This window comes from Manacus vitellinus, unplaced genomic scaffold, assembly GCF_001715985.3.
Source record: "Manacus vitellinus isolate BGI_N305 unplaced genomic scaffold, ASM171598v3 scaffold_27_pilon, whole genome shotgun sequence".
Lineage (NCBI taxonomy): Eukaryota > Metazoa > Chordata > Aves > Passeriformes > Pipridae > Manacus > Manacus vitellinus.
In genome coordinates, this window is record NW_021940039.1 from 456,017 (window position 1) to 479,700 (window position 23,684).

The 23,684-nt window shown below is 50.6% G+C and overlaps 1 protein-coding gene across 3 annotated transcripts in view; it reads right to left on the reverse strand.

Moving 5' to 3' along the window:
• The window catches only part of MVB12B (multivesicular body subunit 12B), a 58,562-nt gene extending 37,701 nt beyond the window's left edge, over positions 1-20,861 (reverse strand). Inside the window, exons 1-7 of one of the 3 annotated variants that reach the window (XM_029960461.1) lie at positions 20,792-20,818; positions 16,157-16,274; positions 14,999-15,121; positions 9,067-9,174; positions 5,985-6,081; positions 2,899-3,028; positions 2,482-2,604 (exon numbers count right to left, since the gene is read on the reverse strand). In XM_029960461.1, coding sequence (XP_029816321.1) covers positions 2,482-2,604; positions 2,899-3,028; positions 5,985-6,081; positions 9,067-9,174; positions 14,999-15,109 — 569 coding nt within the window. In that variant the 5' untranslated portion in view covers positions 15,110-15,121; positions 16,157-16,274; positions 20,792-20,818. Of the gene's footprint in view, positions 1-2,481; positions 2,605-2,898; positions 3,029-5,984; positions 6,082-9,066; positions 9,175-14,998; positions 15,122-15,817; positions 16,122-16,156; positions 16,275-20,791 lie in introns of those variants that run through there. The other 2 variants (XM_029960460.1, XM_018074286.1) reach the window with 2 other exon arrangements.
• Between the last annotated feature and the right edge of the window lie 2,823 nt (positions 20,862-23,684).

The following is a 23,684-nucleotide window of genomic DNA, read 5'->3' on the forward strand; positions in this document are numbered from 1 at the left end:
CATAACCCCGTGACAGGAGCAGCAGAAGCAGCACTGCTGACGTGCAGCAAGCTGTGCAGGTCACACCTGTGACACATGACCATACTCTGATGTGCCACCATCCACCGCCATCAGCACCTTACACCACAGATCAGAGGGGCTGGTGCAGAAATAAACACCTCCCACAGTAAAAAGTTCTTCCATGTTGGAAGGTTATGTTGTGCAGAACACTGGTGTGTTTTACTGGTTTAGCTTATATGCAGCATTACCAATTGTTCTGAAGCACCCAGGCATACCATCTTAATTTAGAATAATTCTATAATGCCAGACAGCAACTGAGGAAAGCAGCTGAGATGTTACCATCCCAACATCAGACTCTCCACAGCACTCCATGTGGCACTGCTCACCAGTTCTCCCTCAGCACTGAGGCAGCTTCAGAACAACTCACTGCTGTTCCTGTCAGGATATATCCACATGGAATAAAACAGCAAACTGGCTGCCAGTGTCAGCTCCTCTCTCTACGGTGAGGTAAAAATAAGAGGTTACTTCTGACTACAATCTTTCTCAAACACTGTGTTGAGCAACTCACCACATTGCTGATAAAGTATTAAAAGAGGCTTTCAGTAGTCTGTGTTCCCTGTAATAATGAAATATTTGCAGGATGCACCTTTATATACATTTATATTTCTTAAAAAATATATTGGATAATAAATAATCAGAGTAAAAAAACCAGACATGAAAGATGCTTTGAATGATCAGGCTGGTGGTGTAAAAGTTACCTGTAAATCACACACAGGGTGTGAGAGTGGAGCTGGCTACAGACAGGTGGGTTTTACTAGGAAGCATTAATGTAACATTCAATTATTCCACTGCACACTGGCTGGTTTAACTCAGCCAAATTAGAATACATTTTATATTGACTATTTTGACATTTGCTTTATTTGGCAAGTAAAACAAAACTGATCCAATTTCCTTGGAGCCATTGTAAACCATAAACTGTACAACAAGAGGTTATAAAATATATAAGCCTTGTAAACACTTCAGACTGTCACTGATGCTCTGAGCTCTAATTTTGGCCCTGTTTCCAACAGCTCTGACACTGTTCTGTAGCCTTCCCTGCTCAGCCATAGTGACCCTTCTGCACTCAGTGATTAAGCACTGCCATTGACATTCTCTCACTATGTTAATTTTTTTTTTATTGTGGAAATCTGCCCAGACAGGAATTTCTTGCGGACAGAAAAAGAAGATCTATGCTTTAAAATCAAGACATCTTTCTGATCTCACATGGCCTGGGCTGGCCTCTAGCTTGTGTCCAGCAGAACTTCAGAAAAATGTCTCAAGTGTACACACCTGCCTTAAAAAGACATCTGATACCTTTTTGGGGAGCATTTTACAGCAGTTTAAAAGCATAACTCTGAAATGATCTGTAAATCAAGACTCCAAAGGACATGAGCAATTTCCACCCATGTGATACAGTGACCTTTGTACACAATAACCTTTGATTCCCCTGGAATTTCTCTCCCCTGTCTCTTCCGAAATTCTAGCTCTCAACGGTTCCTGTAATACTCTAAAGGTACCTGTAGTGCACCAAATGCCCAGTGCAAAAATACATATTCGTCTAACGAGGTAAAAGCCCAAAGGGACCGTGGAGAACACACTGTCCCCAGCAATGGCCTGGCCCCACTCAGTCCATGAGCCTCTGCAGCAGGACCCTGATTCACTGGGTGCTGTGCTTTCACAGCGAATGAATGCCAGGAGTGCAAAGTGCTCAGTTTAACCTCTGTCTGGGATGGTTTGTGGCTCAACACCACTCGGTTTTGCCTGGAGAAATCCAGCAAGTAAGCTGTCAATACAAGACTATTGACAAATATACACACCAGCACATTCGTTCATGCACACACACAAACACTGTCCATAACACAGGGAGAACAGCCCGGACAGAACCGTGCCAGCCCCTGCCCAGCAGTGCTGCTCCCAGCAGTCACCACGAGATGAGCGGGGCTCGTGCCAGCTGCACGACTGGAGATCAGCAGTCGGGTCCAAGAAAACAAAAATCCAAGAGTCAGTACTTCAAACCACGAGTGGACTGATCTGGAGATGTGCAAAACTTGTTTCCCTAATAAAGTCTGTGTGAATGCTTCTCCCTCCCTCTGCTCAAGGAGAGCAATCGGCCTGGCTGGAGCTCTGGCCCACTCTCACAGGCCAGCCCACAGGTACATGTTGGAAACCACAACATCCTGCATAGTTTGAAGCAAAGGAAAGGTGCAGTTTGCTGTTTCCCTTCCTCTGCACACTTTTTTTTTATTCTAGCTTCATGTGTCTTTACACAATGAGAGACAAAGGAACTTCCAGCAGGCAAATACTTCAGCAACAGCACATTCCCTCATCGTGCCACAATCATTCCATAAGAATGCAGTACCCTGGTCTTGGTTTCTCAGGCAAGGTTAGTAACCACACACCACGCAGCATCAAGCAGAAATGGCTGGAATGCAGAAAACCTACCTGGGCAGGTTGGGAGCAGGGGTCGAAGCCGGTGCTGGGGCAGGAGGAGCCGCAGGCTGAGCGGGGTCGTGGTTGCGTGGCACTCTGCCCATCCGGTACCAAATGCCCATGCTGTTCAGCTCCCTGGGGAATCAGCACAGAAGGCATCAGTGCTACAAACAAATGCTGCACATATGCATGAGCATCAAGCACTGACATGTTTCACAAACACCTTAGTCAGTGAGAGCCAGTCTAACTGAAAAAAAGAGAATGAATTAATTCCTACATTAAACCCAGCAACACTTGTACTTACTTGGACTTTTCTAATGACAAGTTTCAGCTCTTACAAACTACTACTCAGTAACTACAGGAACACAGGGTGTGTTGCCTTGGTACAACTGAATTTACAACAACAGCTTTGGAGTGAGGGTTACTTACCCTATGAATGTGTACTGAGGAGGGGCCTGTTTAGATCTTCCCAGGATTCGGATATCACAGATGGCTGCCTCTGTAGAATCTCGAGGGATGAATTTAATGCACAGTCTCTTCTTTCTGAAAGCTATTTCTTCTGGAAAAACAATGCAGAACACAGGGTGTGTTTTATGCAAGATTAGGGTATAATGTTATTTATTGTCTCTCCACATATTAGGCAGATAATCATGGCAAGAACTGGTGCCAATGAACAGACATGTCAGCAAACCAGTCAGTGCAGTGCCATTCAGTGAGGAATGTTTCATCAAGCACCACAATAACCAGATCTCCTCCTGCCCTCCGCAGAGATCAGCCCCCATGTGTGCCCAGTGCTGCCACACAGTGCCGAATGGAGGTGACTCTGCCAGTGCCACATACCTCCCGCACTCCCCTGCTCCTTCCCAGGTAATGTGTGCCTCACTGGCCTGGACAGATGTATCTATACATTTCTCTCACAAGCATCGACTCTAGGAATGTACCTGGAAGCACAGCTGGTCAGTTCATTCTGCCAATTGCTTCCAACCAGTCACCTCCACCAAGAGGAGGGGCAGGCAGAGCCCACCGTGCAGAGAGGTCGAGGGTGAGAGCTGTCTGCCCAAACCTCACACATCCCAAGTGTTAGTGACATCTCCTGATGCAGTCAGCAGGCATGGAAATGATACTCCCACAGTGTTTGCCCTGGTTCTTCATAGGGACAAACCAGATTCACAAAGCAAAACTGCCAAGACCTCCAACGAGGCAGCTGTGCTGCTCTGACCTGTGCTCTGGGGGTGAACCTGCTGCACAGCCCTTTCTGTTACGTGTCACAGAGCAATTCCACTTGCTTCCATGTTATCCAGCACGTAAAACTCAAGCCCATCAAAGTTAAGGCTTATCTGTATAATGAATTCACATATCTGCAGGTTGTCTGTCTGCATGCAGACACAATGCACAGCCAGCTCTGGGGCAGTCTGTGACCACAGGTGGCACTGGCACACAGAGACAGATTCACAGTGCTTGGAAACCACTGCTCCATCTCACCCTAAGGAGGCTCAGGGTGACCAAAATGAGGTTCCTGTTTGGATGCAGGCACTTGGAAGGCAGGACACAAGTCTACTGATAAACTGAAAATCTAAAGAGCAGATGCTGAATGAAAATCTGAAAACAACCAGCAACTACAAACAAGTGCCTGCAAAATAAAAACCCTTCAGCTTAATATGAATGAATATCTTCCAACTTAAAATAATACTCTCACTTCAACAGATGGCAAGCAGCCCCATCTCTGTAGGCTCCTCCTGTTTCGTAATCCACACCTTGGGAGAACAGCAATCCATCCCAGCCTCTGGAATGTGCTGCTGCACCAGCATCACCAACCGTACAGACAGTGTGAGGTGTGCCAATACAGCATCTGTGCATGCAGCTTGCAGTTACAGCGCTGCTTTTAGAGATGGTAAATACCTGCATCCCTGAAGTTTAGTTCTTACCCTGATTTGAAAAACTAGGGCATCTGTTTGAAGTGCCTAAAACTGATTTTAGGAGCCTAGGGCTTAAGGCTCCCGCACCTGAAAATTTTCTCAGGACCTAGTAAGGAGTTCTGTATTAAATATATTTACTGCAAGTCAGTTGCCACTTTGAGAGGAACACAGAGACACCTGTAACTTCAAATCTAACTCTGAACAAAATCAGTGCCTCTTATTTGACTTTCTCTGCAAGTACAAAGCTGAGTATTTGCTTTTGTCTGTGGTCTCTTTCACACTTGGCTGGAGTCTGCAGTCTCCAGCAAGTGTGGTTTAGGAGCTGGATTCAGTAGTTACACATGCTTAGCCAGAGTTAATTTTAAGTAAACCTATTATAAGCAGTCAATCGAAGTGTGTTCATTCATGCCAACAGAGGCAGAGATATGCACTGCTTCCTTAGTACAGGCAGTGCCTCTGCTTTACAGACTGTGGGGTGACAACCCAATGCATTTCAAATTAGTAACAAAGCCCCCTTGCACCCTTCCACCAGGACTTTCACAGAAACTGCAGCAGCAGGCAGTAAGGCCCAGCACCCCCAATGGCAAGCAGGATAAGCCAATAACTCCACCTCACACCACATGTGCCCAGGAATCCTCAAGGGGCAGGGAGTGATCCAGGGGAATGGGGAATGGGCTGCAGAGCCTTTTGCTTCCAGGTGACAGGTTCCAATCAGAATCAGACTGCAGCAACTAAAAAACCATCTTCACATGCTGCAGCTCCAGATTCCCTGCAAAGCAGGCTCATGTAACCCCTTTCTGCTCATTCCTAGGCTGGATTTCATCACTGACACACACTAGGACAGCCCTGCTGTGATCAGCAGCTGCACACTGAGCACCAGCGCTGGTGTCCTGCCATCCCCTCACACTCTGCTCCCACAGGGCTCGTCCCCTGCCAGCCCCACGCCCTCGGTGCCCGCTGCAGAGCACAGGGGCTGCCACCAGACACGGCTCCAGCAGCCGCTGCCTCGAGTCCCAGGGGAGCTGAACGCACTGTTTGGGAACTGCTCACTTAACTGTTGCAGTGAAGCAATTCTGCCTAGCAGAAATGAGAATGGTATTCCCCCTGGACACTGCACTTGTGCCTTCTCTCAGCAAGCACAAACATATCTCACCCCCCTCAGCACCACCTGGCAGGACGTGGGCCCTCGTTCGTTCATGGTGGGAGATGCAGAGTGGGTGTGCATGAACACAGCACCACAAGCACACCCCCTTCCTTTCAGTGCATTTGTGAACACCCCTCTGCTCCTGCAAGGCCCAGTCCACCCTTCAAAATGAAAAAATAAACTTTCTTTTCCTGCCTCAAAGCTGTGGGGTTCCAGCAGGTGAGTGGAGACAGCCAGGCAGTCCCATTAAACAGTTTGAGGAGCCCAAGAAAACCAAACTGCTTCACTGCAGCCCAGAGCTGCCCCTACACATGCATATGTCAATCCAGAGAGCAGCAGTGCCAAAAGCAACCCTCTGCTTGGGACACAGCCCTCCACGGCCTGGGACACAGTCCTCCTCTGCCTGACCACACAGGCACTGGCAGAACAGGAGGCAAGAACAGATATCAACTCACGTGTATCGATGGTCTCCTGGATGGGAATGAAGCCCACAGGTAAAGTGTCCTTGATATCAATGAGCTTCATATCAACCAAGACATTGCCTAAATGACTCTTTGGAGAGAGAAAAGAAACACGTGATTATTACAAGGTCACCAGAATCAAACCCAGCTTTTCCCCCCTGCTGAACCACAAGATGCCTTGTCCAAGCACAGCTTTAAAAATGGTAAGAAGGTACCAAGCCAACCCTTGCAATGGTCCCTTCTGAAGGAACCAGACAACGATTGACTAGGAGATACCAGTCAACTTTCAGCATTCAAGATTTTAACACTTCATCCACTGCCATACTTCCAGATATTTGGAAGCACAACCAAATTCTCTGCCTTGGAAAACTGCAGTTCAAAGTACCACCTCCACCAACTCATCCACTGAGCAGGTCACCTCAGTTCTTAGACACTCTACACCTACAACAGCAACAGCAGAAAGCATCACAGGATGATGGCTCATGCAGACACAGCCAAAGTTATTACATGCATTAGCTAATTAGTACTGAACAGACATGGTTCTAGCTCCAAACAGCACACTCCAGAAGCACGGGCCATTTGGAATGAAGAACTTCATTTGGAGTCCATGTGAATTCTGAACTCATGCCTCATCCTATTAATCAAGGCTTGAAGAGCTCAGAGCACAATTCAAAGTGACAGCCTCGACAATGGTTTAGAGACCAGATTTTTTTTGCAGTTCTCATTAAAGCCAGCACTGCTGCCAACAATCTGGATTCACGTATGGAAGAAGAACACACTTTAGTTACTGCACAGCCCTTACAAACAGAAATGCAATACAGAACAACTAAAATTTCATCCCAAGCCATCAAACCATATCAGTGAGTTTTACTGTTACTGGCTGCTAAGTACCTCCTTTAGTTTTTATCTGGCAGAGTTTTTCAGGCAAACCTCTACTCTCTGATTATTCCACTGAACTATTTAAAAACATATTTAAATTTGCAGGCTCTGAAATAAGGGGAGATCGGGTCTGTGTTTATTTTTTGGACGTCCTGCATTTTATGGTCAACTCCTCAGCAGGAGGGCCAGCACATCTGCAGCCCTGTCCCACCAGGACATGTGGCACACGTCCTTTGCTCATGTAAAGAGGCCGAGGCAGGGCAGCCCCACACGCCTCTGACCCTCCCCGGCCAGGGCAGCTCAGAGCAAGCAATGCTGGATGCTGCCAAGCCTGAATGTGTCAGTTAACGTGGTCCTGGCACAGCAAATGGCAGATGAAGTGGTTGCTGCTGATTCATCTTTCATGTTTTATTTATCCAAGCTGTCTGGCTGTGTTACATCAGTGGCAACTTTCAGCTGAACCACCAATCACTCTTCCACTGGCAGCAGACAGGTAGGAGAGGTGCCTGCGAGGAGTTCATTAGCTACTGGAAATGTGGGAGTAAGCACTGATGCTCTGCCACGTGCACAGGAGAAAAGGGGACAAAGCCCCCTGCTCGTGAGACCCACCATCCAGGACCTCATCACCACGACTCTCAGATACAGCAACAGCCTTATAATCCTCAGATATTGTTAACTGTTGAGAATGATGACTCTTCTAAAGAGACACTGCAGACTGGCTCTGCCATAACCCAGGTAACTGAGGTGCATTAAGTCTGCTAACTACAACATGTTCTTCAGTTCCCAGTTCTTCAGAGTCCCCAGTGTTTTGGTAAACACAAAAAAAACCTGAATGTAAAACTTTCAACCCATCAATGCCCACAGGAGAAGGAGCCTCTCCCCTCCCCTCCTTCTGGATGAGGGAATCGAGGCCCTTTAACCCTCGGAGGTTTTCAACAGGGACTATATCATATTCCCTGTGGCCAGAGAGGGCTGAGTGGCAGGGAAGCTCTTGCTTTAATTCATGCCTTATCAATATGAGGAAGGTACTCTCAAATCACACCAAGCCCAGGGCTCCTGCCAAAAGCCCAAAAGGCACCAGCTGAGGATATTTACACTGTCTCTGCAGTCAGCAGCTGCTACTGTCCTGTAATTATTTCTGACAACATCACATTTCAGGTAGCCACAGATACACCTAATATTCATATCAGCAGAAACCTTTCTGTTTAATAACCTCCCTGCCTATTCTGGGGCTGTTATTCCTGTGACTGCATGTACTCCAGAATGAAAAGCACAATTATTGTCCATCTACTCCAGGAAGCGATACCTAGAGGCAGGCAGGGAAGCAGATGGAATAAAGGTCAAATGCTGGGAACGGGTAGCCCCAGGCTCTCCTGTCAGGACCCATGAGCAGCCTCTGAAGCTGCCGTCACTTTTCCCACTGTGGTGAAAGCACAAGTACAAAATGGTACCTCCAGCTCCTGACAACTGAGTCTCTGTGAATATCCAAACCACGACCAAAGGCAAGATTACCCACTAGATGGAGTGCATTCATTGCAGAAGTCAATAGTTCCCCCAGAAAAGAGAAAGTTTTCACACAAGCCTCAACCAAAACCACAGCAGAATGCATCAGGCCCTCCCTGCACAGCCTCCTCTCCTCCACAGAAGTGTGGGCAGACAACTGCCACTAATCACAAAATAACTTACGCTTAATAGTCACATCAGATTAAAACAACATAGCAGCATATGCACAATGTGGGCATATGCACATTTTCAAGAATCGGCAGCAAAAATAACAAAGAAAGCAAGTTAATCCTGCAAGAAAATATCCAGGATGGCCCAGGAGTCAGAAACTAACATTTCCTTCACCAACACTATCTCCAGGTTTTGTTTCTCAAGGTAATTTGGGTTAGAAATCCATCATGACCATGAATGTGGTGCCCACTGCTGCAGCAGGAAACATGAGTGTGAGGGGCTGCTGAAATGCAAACGTTCCCTTTTCTGCTGCTTTTATTGCGGATTTTGTCAGCAATTTCTTTCCATGAGGAACACAGACAAAATGCAAATATCCTGCCATTGCAGTTTGCCTCCTGACTCACCCAAACTCAGCGAAACGCCTGCTTGAATTATAATTGGTTCCATAAAATGAATCATCTTATGGGTAAGAGCATACCAGGCACAGATGCAAATCATGCAGATACTCAGCAAACAGACTTACATTTTCTTTTGAAAATGATCTGGTGAAGCACAGGTACCGTGTGACCTTGGATTTAAATAAGCCATCTTTCCAGAGGTCAGCATCCAAGCCATCTGCTGTTTGTGCAACCTGCAAAGAAGAGACAGAGGGAGAGAGGAGACGTGAGCTAAGATAAAGTTAATATATGTACAGTACTTCTTCCTCAGACCTCTCCTAATTAACAGCAGCTCGAACTCTCACAGCATCTCATTAGTTTCTTCACAAGGTGCAGCACAAAGAACTTCCAAGAGGAGGTATAAAAGGAAGTTCTAAAAATGCTGTCTCTCGGGAGCCCCTTGATTAAAGATGCTCTGACAAAGGCTACTCTAATGAGGAAACAGCAACTTGGGTTACAGTCTCCAAACAATAGTTTGGAAAAGTCAGCACATTGAGACTCTCATTACCACCCTACACACAAGGGCACACCAGGCACGCTGCGAGGGTCTGTGGAGACAGGGCACAGAAACTGCCCCATCTCAAGACAATTTTCACAGAAAGCCATCAAGGAATTCTGGCTTCAGGCCAAAAAGCTGCTTCCAGCAGATGAGGAAAGCCCCAGTCACTGGTGGATTTTAGCAGCAGTGAGGATGCACCCTGCAAACACCCATCTCAAATGCAACCTCACGTGCAGTCAAATGGAGAGCACACACCCCATGGAAGGAAAGGAAACAGGCACCGCACCCTCCACAGACCAGACAGCGGCACGAGCAGGAGGAGACCTCTGAGCTGATTCAAGGAGTGGGCAGGAGGCAGCACTGTGTGCTGGGAAAGGGATCTGCTCTCAGTAGCAGGGCACTCTCCCCACACAGCACAACCTGGTTAGAGCTCCAGTCCCAAAAGGTTTTTTGTCAAGTAAGAGAGGAGACAAGGCAGCAAACACAAGAAGGGCAGCAGAAACAAGATTACCCCACCAGACTAACCCCTGACCAATGTCTCCCAAGAGGAGACTCCAGCACGGTCTGAAGCTCTGCAGAAGCACAGCTTAACTTCTTCCTAATGTCTCTCAGATGGGGCAGACTGCTCCACTGCAGCTCTTCCAAGTCTAATCTTACCGAGTGAGCCCTTGGTGCCAGAGCAGCCCGATAACAAAGAGCTGACACTGGTTGCCACTGTTTGCACCCCTGTTTAGTTGAGTGGAGACTGCACAGGGCATAGGAAGCAAGAGCTGTGTGCTGACAAGGTCTCTGATTATCGCGAGTGCGGGACAGAGACGTGTGTTCACGGTCTGATCCAAGCAGGGAAGTGCACTGGCTGCTCCCCACATTTTGGCAGCTGCTTGTTTGCAAGCCCCAGCTCAGCTCAAGCCCTTGTACAACACACAGCTTTTGTATTCAGGCCTCTGCAAAGAAACATGCCTGATTTTTAAACAGTCACATTTTAGAATAGGATTTTGCTGGGATTTTTTTCCTTACTTGAATTCCTTGAATTCAGCTCTTTCCTGAAGTGCTAGTTTAGGAATATGTAAAATCCACATGCATCTCCCTCCCCTACAGGTAGAGTCAGTCCTGGTGAAAATATATTCAGAAAATAATCTGCTTGGGAAAACTGCTGGCATATAGGGATGGTCAGCTTGAACTCCAGCCCTTATGAGAAACAGTTTGAGGGACTAGATCTAGATTTCATCACTTTGTTCATTGGTATGGTTCAAGTTCTTTGTGCTAGCCAGTTTTGTTAAGATGCTCAAAAATCAACAAGCAGCAACAGATTCATGTGCAACTGCAAAACTGGTGCTACACAACTTGCTGTCAAATGAACTTTTTATCTAACTTCCGTAAGCTTGAGGAACTTCACATGACTTACAACAATACCACATTTTTGAGGTGGACATATATCACTTCAATTGATAACATCTTCTCTACCATTCACTGCTCAGGGCACAGCTAGATCACAGCTGTCCAAGGCATCTGAAGGGCCCCTGCACTGGCACTGTTAACCCTCTGGAGAGGCCTGGCACTGTCACAGTCCAAATTAACGATAAATAAACCTAAAAACCTCCAACCCACACCACACCTGTTTTTAGGAACAGCCCTGACATTCTAACCCATCAAATATCTAATTCTAGTTGTTGAAATGCAACAGTCACAGGCGACATCCCCAGCAATGAACCCTGAGTGCTCTGCTCTGCCTCATCCTGCTGAAGACTTTTTCCAAGCCTGGAGAATGCAAACATGCACGAACTTGTCAGAAAACTCATGGGGAGAGAAAACAGAGCAATATAAACAGGAAACTTCTTGCATCAGCTGCTGGGCTCCCACAAGCGAGGAGGATGCCCTGCACCCCTGGAAGCAGTGCCATGGCTGGGCAGCGTGCCCTTGGGACAGGATCCATGCCTGAGCAGTGTGCCCTTGGGACAGGATCCATGCCTGAGCAGTGTGCCCTTGGTTCAGGAGCCATGCCTGAGCAGTGTGCCCTTGGTTCAGGAGCCATGCCTGAGCAGTGTGCCCTTGGTTCAGGAGCCATGCCTGAGCAGTGTGCCCTTGGGACAGGAGCCATCCTGAGCAGTGTGCCCTGGGGACAGGAGGCCCATGCCCTGAGCAGTGTGCGCCCTTGGTTCAGGAGCCATGCCTGAGCAGTGTGCCCTTGGTTCAGGAGCCATGCCTGAGCAGTGTGCCCTTGGGACAGGAGCCATGCCTGAGCAGTGTGCCCTTGGGACAGGAGCCATGCCTGAGCAGTGTGCCCTTGGGACAGGAGCCATGCCTGAGCAGTGAGCCCTTGGGACAGGAGCCATGCCTGAGCAGTGTGCCCTTGGGACAGGAGCCGAGGGCAGAGACTGGGCAGCAGGACAGGCACTCGGCAGCCCCAGCTCGCCCAGTCCTGCCTTGGCTCAGAGGCAAGGAACGTGTGAGACGGACCACACGGCACCCAGCACCGGGCACACGGCACCCAGCACCGGGCACACGGCACCCAGCACCGGGCACACGGCGCACCAGGCACACGAAACAGTCCTTCTCCTCAGGGAGCTGAGGGAAGTCACTCCTTACCCACGTGCTACAAACAGATGGACCTGACAGAGTGACACACAGTAAGGAAGCTGCTCCCAGCCCACCCCCTCCAAGTGCAGGGTGATCTACCTGCTGCACAGAGTCAGAATAGGTTACTGCTACCCCAGTCAGGCCTTTGGAAAGCAGGCCCTCTAAACCTCCTACCCCACAGGGTGATATGCTGCTCCAGTGGAGTCAGGGCTGTTCCTGCTCCCACACAGCCCCGGGTGAGCAGCTCACTCGGGAGCTGCCCCACAGCAAACCCCACCATGGAGCTGGTGTTCAGCCTGAAGCAAAGAACACAGGAACCACACCTCTCTCCTACCCCAGGCTCCTGCCTCCCACCTCTCCTCCCCACCCAGACAGTCTTGCCAGTCTGGTCAGGTTTTCAGGAATCTAAGTTCAGGCACACTCTGTACATTTTGGCAAAATCAAGTCTTTGGTCCTTCAGCTGTAAAAAGGCCTGGCCAGTCATTCAAAGAGCCAGTAACACATTTGATTTTTAAACAGACACAAAGGCAATGGAGACTACAGAGTAATTAAAAAACTACTGGGGGAAAAAGACCTCTGGCCCATTTGCCAAGACACTCCCAGGTCCGGTACTCTGGGCACTGCTGGCTCCAGCCCTGGGGCTCCATGCAACCTGGAAAACAGACCCAGACATCCCCAGGCATTTAACTTACTGGAGGTTTAACCTCTGCAGGTTTCTTCTAAAGAGGAGCAAAGGGAAGAGGAAGGAAAATAATTTGGCCATGGTTGTTTATTGGAGAAAGGATACAAATGAAAGAGGAACTGGGTAAAGCCTATAAATAAAACAGATATCTCTCTGTACCCAGAGAGAGCTGGGTACTTCACTGTCCCAAAACTTGGAACCATCAGTGAAACTACACGATGTCAAATTAATCACTCCTAAGAGGAAATACTTTCCCACGCCATTCTGAATCCACCTGTGGAACTGAATGCTGCAGGATGCTGTAGTGACAGGCAAAGCCAGTGGATTCCTAAGGAAACTACAACAACATCCCAAGACACACTGTTATTGATGTTTCCCAAGAGATGAGAGCGATTCTCCTTTCCAGGGTGCAGTGTGCACCTCTAACTATGAGGGCTTTAGGGAGCACACTCCCGGGGTGGAGCTGCCACAGCTGCCTTCCTCAAGGCTTTCCACCCTAGAGCAGCAATCAGCTGTCGGTGTCTCATCAGGGAAATTGCGTATCTGGAGAAACACAAAGCCCAAGTTCGCCAAGGTCTGCACGTTGCTCACATCTCAGAACACAATTTCTCTGCTACACTGAGCACAGTACTTGTGCACACTCAGCTTCACACCTTCAGCTGGGCCAGACCGGGTTCCAGAGAGGTCATGGGGAAGTGGCAACCCCGCATACCACACACTGCTCCAGTGCCCTGGCTCACAAACGAGCCACCTTCACAGACACCCAGGCAAGAAAAGCACAGCCCTGCATGTCACTGTCCTGTCACACCAGGGTGGCACCGAGCGTGGCCCTGTGACAGCAGGTGTTGCACAGGGACAGGACACCGAGGGTGGCTGGCAGCACCCAGGCAGCTGTGCTCATGGAAAGACTGCAGGCAGCAGGCACTGCCCCCAGGCCTGCTCCAGGGGCACAGAGTGCTCCTTGGGAACAGAGAGGGAGGCAGCAGGACCGGAGCAAAGGCAGCTCCTCGCTGTGCCCCGAGGAGAGAGCGACCCACATTCACCAGCATTATTACACCACCACCATAATTGGATTAAGCCACAGGAACATTCTTTTATCTTGTTTAGTTTAGCACTGCAGCTCCCCATTAAGCCACAGACAGGCTATCTGGGGTGAGCGCTCTCTCTGCCCAGCCACTTAGGCAAAATGCAATTCTGTTATCACAACTCTCACACTGTCCCATGCTCCTTTATCAGGGCAAGCAGCTAATTACACAGTCTGGCTCACACAGGTAATGAGCAGTCAGAAAAATACAGAAAATGCAAAAAACCTCCCAGGTCTTTAAGGCACCTTTTCACAATTCCCCCCCTTCTTCCCACAGCCCATGTCCAGTCACACCAGCCTGATCCATTTTCTTCCTTCACACTGAACAAGGTATGCAATGATCCAGCACTGAAGAGCTGTGAGCAAAGCCTCAAGACAGCTGGTTTCCACTCCCACCATGCAAGCTGTGCAGCTCTAGATACCCAAGGTGTGATGTAGCACAGTTGGAGCAGAACACATAGAAAGGCAAACAGGCTAAATCTTTCTCTATAGACCTGTGCAAGGTCAGCATTTTCTGGTATTTCACAGTTTGGGACACTAATCTATGGGGAGAAATACCCTGCTGTTGGTTACACAGCAACTAATCCAAAGAACAGGCAGCTGTTAAACAGTGACCTCCCTTTATCCACACACATTCATCTCTTCTGTATCCAGCCGCCTTTTCCTGCTGCCAGTCTCCTGCCAAGCCTTAGTTTAGAGGTTTGCATTCTGCCCATCAAAATCATCCTTGCAATTTCATCTGGATGCAAAACTCTTTGCTTCCCATTCTGGAGCTTCTCATCATCATTGTGCAGTGTTGATATTTGGGATTAAACAGCTGATGAGGGATCCATTTATGCAGAGATATAATTTGTGCAATACTTAGGACTCCTTCAGGATGAATATTACCGGGATTATTAAATTTGCATGCCACAGTGGCCAGCTGTTTCTGAAAATCCCTCCTCCAGGTAATTAAGCTCCTCTGGAGTGGTAGAGGAGTGCACAATTGCACCCACAACCCTCCACTGAGGGAAAGCACTAAGTGCTGTGGGCTGAAAGGTGGGCAGCTGGCTACCAAATGACTTCTCACAGCACCATCTGAAGTCAAGCTCTCTCTGGAAGAGATGCTGTTTCCCAGCAAAGCAAAGCCTTGTCAGTGCAGAAACAAGCATTAGCAGCTCAAACAGCTCTACTTACTACATCATATCCAGTCGGTGCTCGGCTCCGGGATGCGACCACACCAACACCTGTGATGGGATCCATCGGCAGCTCGGGCAAGGCATCAGAGAGGTCTCGCACCTCAGGCATTATGGACTGATTCTGGAAGAAAGGAGCAGAATTAAAGGGCTGCTGGGCAGCACACCCTGGCAGAAGCCAGAGCACCAACAGCCCACATGCATGCCACAGTGCCTGTGCTGACACACCAGACGGCCAAGGTGAACACAGGATTAGGCCAGACACACCTTCTGCACTTTCATTTGCTTTTGATAAGAGGGTACATTTGTGCAATGCCAAATAGTTTGGGAATTTGGGCTGGCAGCCTCTGAGACTCATTTTGTTGCTTCCATGGGCTGGTCTCCATCTAGCAATGATGGGAAAACCCAATACCTTCCCTTCCAAGCAGAGAACAAATTTCAACCCCAAGGCGGGCTGGTTGAAGCAGTTCTGTCATTTTAAGCAGAAAGAATTCTGCTCCTAATGGCTTCAGAGGGAGGCTTTTCATCCACTACGGGTGTTAAGACATGCTGTGGGTTCCCCCACAAGTCTTCAGTCCCATCACACCCCCCAGAGCCAGACCATTTTCACAGAGCAGCACAGATGTCTCTGGCGCTGGATGCAGAACCGCAGTGGCCGCAGGGAGCTTCAACACCAGGAAACACAGAGGAAGCACAGGGTGGGCTGGTGCAAAGCAGACAGAGGCCTTGAGGAGGCCTGAGCATCTTCCAAAAGGGACACATCACCAAGAACGTCAGGGGAGGGAGATACGCAAAGGGGACAAAAGCAGATAAGACCAACCAATTTCGGAGAGATGCTGTTGCAGGAAGCAGGAGGAGAGGACAAGAGAGGTGCTGAAACAAGTCGCTGAGGAGGAGGATGGGAAAAGGTGCCACTGCCTCAGCATGTGGTCTCCTGCAGAGGCAGCCAGTTAGGACAAGTCTTCTCTGGCTTTCAGACAGGAATGCCCCAGGAAACCGCCCCCCACGCACCCTGAGATAAAAGGGCAGTGCTTTGAGTAAACAAGCATCACCGCTGCGCAGCCAGACAAGCCGTGAACCAGCACTGCCTAATTCAATTCCCTCATCAGAGCAATCAAACCCCAGCGTTTCTGGGCCATGTAGAAGGCTGGTTACTTACTGCTTCTAGAAAAGGCAGAGGTGAGTGCTGGTGCCAGTGGGACCTGGGTTTACACTTCACAGTGCCCAGTCTGAGCAAACATCGTGCTGCAGGCAATAAGAAAGAGCAAGTCTGGGCCCTATGTAAATAATAACAATGTCACATGAACAGCCAGTCTACTTGAGAAGTCCAAAACAACAGACACTAGTGACCAGTAATGATGCAAACGCTATTGCTGAACCAAACAGAGAGGAGAGCTCTGCTTTGGTACCTGGACACCCATCCAGCATACACAGAGCAAAGCAAACCTTCTTTGTCCCCGACACAGCCCAAGGCTCCAAAGCATGACAGGAAGCGCAGCCTGAGCTGCAGGGGTTCACCCTCCTCTCCCAGCAGGCTCCCTGTCCTCAGGGCGGGCAAGGAGCACAGGACCCCACTGCAGGAACGCTGGAGGCACTGGCACAGCCCCAACAGACCCCACACTGCTGCCTGCGCTGCCCCACCGGCTCATCCGGATGCCTTGCAAATAATCCAGAGGCCATTGCCTAAAACGTGCAGCACGGAAAAAACACATATGAATTTAACAGAGATTACAATCTGTTCTTCATGCACGTTTTCTGAAACTTTTCCAAGCCACTCTCAATAGCAGGATGACTTGTTACTACACATCGGGAGGAGCTGGGAGATAATGAATGCTGATGCAAGCTTCTCTTAGGCCATTTTGAAGCAAAATTCAGGTAAGTGACGATATTCCCCAGCATGCTAAGAACACCGCACAGCAGGTTCCAACATGACTGCAGCTACATTGCAGGGAAGCAGATCTGCTCCCCCAGCCTCCACCAAACCCACCCTGATGAAGTGCTGGCTTGCTCCACAAAGGCAGGGGAGCAGGCGTAGCCAGATGGCACAGACATGTCACCTTGGGGAGGGAAGCAGAGGGTCTGTGTACCACCCTCTCAGGCCCTGGGAGAGCTCATGCAGGCAGAGCCCCGGCATTGCCTCCTCGTTCCCAGCAGTGATGGCATGAATGAGGCTAATGTGTGCCGGGGACCTGCTGCTGAATGCTGCCCAGGTCCCATTTCACCATCGTGGGGCCTGCTGCAGGGAGTCCCAGCTGCCCTGGCAGGAACACAAGCAGCAGTCGGGTCAGCCCGCACAAGGCTGAGGACAAGGCCCTGGGCATCCATGGCACCAGTGCGGAAAGGCTGGTGGGGGGCCCTACCAACAGCACGGTGCTGCAGAGCAGCCCCCTCTGCCTGCCAGCACCTCATCCTCGGTGAAGAAGGGCACCTTTGTGGGAGCCATTTTCGGCTCCACTCAGCACAGAAGGGGGAGGGGAAACGGCATCAATCCTCACTTTGTGACAGCTCACACAAAGCCCTCTGTGGTGGCAGCGCTGGGCACTTTCGCCTCGCCAGGGCGGAAGCCTCAGGGTGACGTGCTGTGGCACCGGCAAAAGGCCCCCAGCAGCACCCGCTGCAGCGAGGGCCGGCCGAGCTGCCCGCACCCAGCGAGCCCAGCACCTTCCTCTGCCTGGTGCTCAGACCACAGCCCCTGCCCACAGCCGGCAGGGACAGCAGACAGAGCACCTGCCCAGCAAACCTGCTGGGGCCACCACAGCACGGGCAGGCTCTGCCACACCAGGCCAGCCTCCCACCACATGGGTGGCACTGAGGATGCATCTGGAACAGATATGGAGCAGCACCAATCAGTTTGCACACTGGGATAAATGTTTTTGTGAACTCTGTGCAGGTCAGAGGGGAGTCTCTGGCTCAGCAATCACACAGATGATTAGTTGCAGTGCACTTCTCCCCCAGGGCGCCAAAGTTTGGTTTCTTTTCTATCATGCCTTTGAACTTAAAAAATCAACAAAAAGAAACAAACAGTGAAAGATGAGATTAAATTAAGGAGCAGGATTCTAGAAATTGTTATTTTAATGAAGTTCTCTTTAAACAAGGTGAGTTTGACCTGTACGCCCACCTACCATCACCATGGCTGACCACCCAGCCCACCAGACAGCCCATCCCCACCCGCACTAAGCTGTGTGTGCTGGGCTCTGCTCGAGGGCCTGCGCGCACTGCTCGCTGCAAGGTTATTCTGGGAACAGCCCAAAACAGTAAGAACATTTTTCCCATTATTTGGGAGCATGCTCCCTGGAGGTCATTCTGAGCTGTGGGGCCACATCCAGTCTTCAGCATGCCCTGGCAGCCGGATGCAAGCTCTGGGGCAGGAAGAAGTTTCAAAACACTGTGGGGCCGCTTGGACAAAGCTAGCAGGGAAAGGATGTGCCTCCACCAGAGAAAGTGTCCATGCACACTACCAGCACCAGCCCCAAGCAGCATGCAGCAGAGCTGCTTAGGATGGCTGCAGGATGAGATGCACTCTTGGCAAGCAGCCTCGCCTGCTGGCTCCATCCCAAATGCTTCCCGCCCCCTTGAACCGGCCGTACCACGGGGCAGGAGGCATGGGGTCCCAGGGTGTAGGAGAGGCCTTCAAGGACTCTGCCAGGCTGTGCTACAGCCTTCTTCCCACAGCCCACATCCACAGTCACACACACCTCCCCTTCTCCCACCACCCCCAAGTTTGTCTGTTTACATCCTCTTCACTTGCTCTCTCCCATTTTCTTGCTAGTTCATCTGCCTTTATTAGTTTATCCCAGGCATACTTTTCTGCTGGCTCCACTGAGGTGACTGACCACACACACTGCTGGGCTTTGGCTGGGACACATACACAAGAACATGCCTTCAGAAATGAATGCATTATTGTGAGTTTCTAGAGCATATTTTGCTCTCATTATTCCTTTTCGACAAGTTAAAGAGCTGGTGGGTACATGATCATATCAGGCCTTTGGATGTATTTGCTACAGAAACATCACACTGCCAGCACAGCAGGTCAAGCTCTGAAGTTAAATAGTCAGGACTTGGAGGGAGAATGGTCTTATTGTTTCTTCCTCCAACTACAAGCCCTGCACTTTGACACTGACTTACTCTTCCCACAGGCCGAAAAGTATGAGCTAAGGCAAAACTGGGAAAAAAATTATCAACTAGCTTGCTGAGGCCCTGCAGTCTGTGGGAAGTGGTCCCATCAAACCAAAGCAGACACTCTGCTTAAACCCTTGCCCGTCTGCTCGGCCTGTCACTCCATCCCTCTGCAAAGCGGGGATACTGCTGGCACAAGGCTCTGCTCCGGAGTCACACCGCCCCGCTCCCCTGGGCCTCCACCACGTCCGGGAACAGGACAAAGCCCCAGCCAACTTTCTATTTCTGTTCATGGAATAGGACACAGTTTCAGAAAAACAGGAGCACACAGTGCAACTGAGGGGTCAGGGCCCTGAAGGCCACCATCACAAACGGGCAGAACTTCAGTGTCACGTTTTGCCCCATCGAAGGCATGTCTGGAATCACCCCCATGCCCAGGCTCCCATAAGAGACACCTGCCCAGCATCAGCCACAAAACCTACACATTGAGACTGAATAGGATGGAAACAGGAACTGAAGTCACAGTATGAGCAAAACTGAGACCCTGTATTGCTTCACAGCACTTCTAACTATGGACGCACATCTGTGAAGAGTGTTTCCATACACAGATGACCTTGCATCAGGGCAGCAAAACATAAGTGACATTCAGTTCAGTTATTTCTATCTTGGCACAGATATGAACCTGGGGACTACAGGCACCCTTGAGCCTGGGATTCGCTTTGTCAGGGCAGCACACAGTACGAGAGTGAGACGTGTGCTTTATTTCACACCTCCAGAAGCTCAGGCTTAGCCTTCAGCTAGTAGGTAAGGCCATCTCAGCTAACAATGACAGGGATGACACAGTCAACCTACCACACAACACACAGACTCCCTAAAGTACAGGTGAGCATGTTCTCACACAGTTAAAATAAAACACAAGATGGAGAAACCCAAGCTTTAGCCCGAGCAGCTGCACACCTCCTGACGCCCGGCCTGTCGGGTTTCAGCGTTACTGTGACCAAGCCAAGAATGCCCCGTTCCTCTGGGAACGCACAGAAAACACCAAAGCTTGGTGGACTTTTGAAAACCTCTCCAGAAACTTCTGACTGAGCTCGCAATCCTTGATGATGCAGGCAGTGAGAACGTAAGACAAAGGCAGCTCTGTGTCGCTGCTCCAGCCAGCGCTGTACAGCGTGAGCCTGTATCGCACCTCCAGCCACGCACCGAGCACAGGTGAGAAAAGGGCAGTCGGGCGGACCCACGCTGCAAACACTTGTAGCAGAAGACCACGCAAAACACAGGGGACTTTGTTATCTTCTCTAACTGTCACCAGTAAGAATTTACATTAAATTCTAGAGCAGGTCAAGGTCACCGGCTCTGCCCCACGGCTGGTCGCCGACGCCGTTCCTGCAGCCGACCCAGCTCCGGCGGAGCCGCGGGTCTCACGGAGGCCACCGGGGTGCTCCGGCCGGGCGCGGGGGTTCCCCGCGAAGGCCCCGGCCCGCAGCCCTCGGCCCGGGCGCTCCCACGCGGCCCTGCACCGCTCCGGCAGGGGCTCGGCCCCGCCCCCCGGGCCGAGTGAAGCGCCCGGCCGCTTCGTCCCCCCACGGCGACCCGCAGGAACCGCGACCGCCCGCGGCCCGGCCCCGGGAGCGACGGCCGCGCCGCGGGGGCCGCGGCGGGCGCGGGGAACACTTAATGTTGCCCGTGCGGCGGGCGGCGGGTCGCGGCTTCCCCCGGCGGCAGGCAGAAGCAGCTTCCTCATCGCCCGGCGGGCCGGCGCGGGCGCGGCCACGGCGGGAGAGCGGCGGCGGCGGGGGAGCGGCCTGCGGCGCCCTGGGCGGATGCGGCGGGGCGGGGAGCGGAGCCGAGCGGGCCGGCGGCCAGCCGCGGGCGGCCCCGGCTCTCGGCGCGCCTCGGGACTTCCCCCCCTCCACCGCGCCGCTCCGCGCCACCGCGGCCGCGACCGGGCGCGCAGGGCCCAGAGCCCGCCCGCCCGGCCCCCGCCCGCCCCCCGCCCGGAGCCCCGCGCTCCGCCCGCCCAAGGGAACACACTCACTCCGCGCTGCCGCCGCCGCTTCGCCGGCCCGGCCCCGCCCGCACCCCGGGCAGCGCGGGGCTCGGCCCCGCACGGCCCTGCGGCGAAACCTCCCGAAAACTTCCCTCCCCGGGAACGGGGCGATCCCCGGCACGCTCCCAACAGCCCCCCTGGCCCCGAGCCGGGGGCTGACGGGAGGTGCCAGGTGGAAATGGCTGAATAGTTGTGATGTGGTCAATGTAACCTCTGTCTTCTGTCTGAAACGGGCGGCATCCAGGAGATGGGCAGCAGCTGCTGTGTGCTGAGGAGGAGCAAATGGTGTCAAACAAGCTGGTTGTCTTCTTGAGAAGGCAGTCCCTGGCAGGGGTAAACGGTTTCAGGAGCTACCTTGAATTCATGAAGATATTTGATGCTCTGTCTCACCATGGCCTGACAAACCAACCAAGCAGATACGGTCCAGAGAGTTCAGGGTATGCCAGGCTGCATGGTTAACCCTGGCTGGTTATCCAGCCAGCCTTCAGGTCCACTCCCAGCACAGAAGACATCCCAAGCAGAGGGGCAGCTAGAATCTGGTTCTGCTCAACATGGTCACATGCCAGTGCTCAAACTGACAACGCACTCATTGAATTAGCAGATTATGTGAATCACAGCATAACCTGGGACAGGAGCATGGCCTGTAGCCATCATCACATGAGCAAATCCTGCAGCTGTCCTGCGTTGGGTTTTGAGCACCTTACCTGAAGCGAGGTCAACAACATCCACCTGGAGAGCAGTGAGATCAGTGTAGAGGCTGATATCAGCAGTCTTTGGTGCAGATGCAAGACAGGGAGGAGTTGGAGCTGCTAATCTAAAGCAAAAGAGAAAATCCTGGGGTGAAGAATGAAATAAAGGAGGGAAGGAAACGTGTTAATTTGTATGTGAATTAAAGATAAGGGCAAAAACCTGTTCTTTGTGGGAGGCTGAGAAGTGATGGGTATGAAATGCAGCAAGAGATTCTGCAAAGATACGGTGAAAAACTCCCCACAGCTTGGGGAGTTTTTATTACTGGTCAAGTCAAAAGCCCTCCCAAAAACTCTTACCAGACATTACTCAGTCACTCCCTCAGAGCAGATGGTCTCCCCCATCTTTTGTAGAGCTAGTTTCCTCTATTTTCCATGATGCCATGGTTTTCTTTGTGCTGGGAACCTGGCCTTTGTGACCTAGAAGAGGAGAAAGATCTCACTCAGACACCCAGATTTCCTCTCACTGACAAAACCAGGTACCATCTGTCAGATGCATAGTGCATTTATCAGAGGGTCCATCTCTATGGTCACAGGGTGTTTCCTTGTCTGATATTCTGCCTTGAACTACACCACCAATTCCCTGGGTTTTTTTTTCCCTTCTCCCATTGTCTTTTTGCTTGGATTTGGCCATCCTTTGAGGAGCTCTGTTCAGCCTGGTTTTTTCTCACCTGGATAATAGTTTGCATCTTCCATCCTGTTTGGACTGTTTCTGTACACTGCTTTAGCCAGGCTGAACCGAGCAGGACTGGTGGAGCCAAAGCCCTTCTCCTTCCTTTTATCAGTGTCTCCAGGCTGGTTTTGCATCTCTCTGGCTCTCACTGAGACAGGCAGGAGCTCAGCTGACCAGGCATTTCCCACCAGCCCAGTGTCACTGGGCTGTAGATGCTGAGCTGAGGACCAGGGGAGCTCTTGGCTCTGATCCTCAGGGCTGTTCCAGCTCCTTGCTCTTCATCCTGGTGTGGTCAGACTTACTACCAAACAAAACACTCTGAGCTTTGGTTAGCCAGTGTTTGAGAGGTTTGTCTGGAAAGCAAACATACACATTAGTGGTTTTGTGTTCTTGTCCATAAAGCAAACAACAGAACCTGGTGTCCCACTTCCTCCTGTGTACAACCCTGGGCTGGGACCAAACCTTCCTCCTGTCATGACTGGTGTTTGTCTCCAGTAAAGCATTTTAGACTGGTGCTTGTTGAACCACAGTAATAACTGGGTGTTCTGAACAGTGACTCCATTCCCTCCCTGTTGGACCAGGGCTTTACAGCTCCTACTGCATACAGTCTTGATAGCTGGTAGTGGCTTCTGCATCCAAAGATTAAAAATATATGTTTTTTTTTTTGAGCAATAAGGAATACAATGCATTTTTTTGATTTGGAGAGTAATTTAGAGTGAAGGAAAGATGATGCCTGGTGGAAATGAGAAATATGTGTTCCATACATAATATATGCCCCAAATGTCCTATTACAAATACAAGAAGATTTCCTGAACTGGAGAAGTTGTTACACATTACAGTGTGCTAATGCTCCCCCATGGAGGTGCTGATACTGAGAGAGTCTTTAGTGTAATAATATTAAAAATCCAAGAGTTTCAATAAGATCCTCCATGCTACCACAGCTGTAGGAAATGAATTGATTCCAAAGGAAGACTCTAACTGCTGCTTAGCATCCGCAAAATATTCCAAGATTCACTGCAAACATATATCCCAATGTGTCTGTGGCGTGATCTGCAATAACATCTTTTCCAAAGAGACAGTCCCTTCCCAGCTGCTGCCCTCG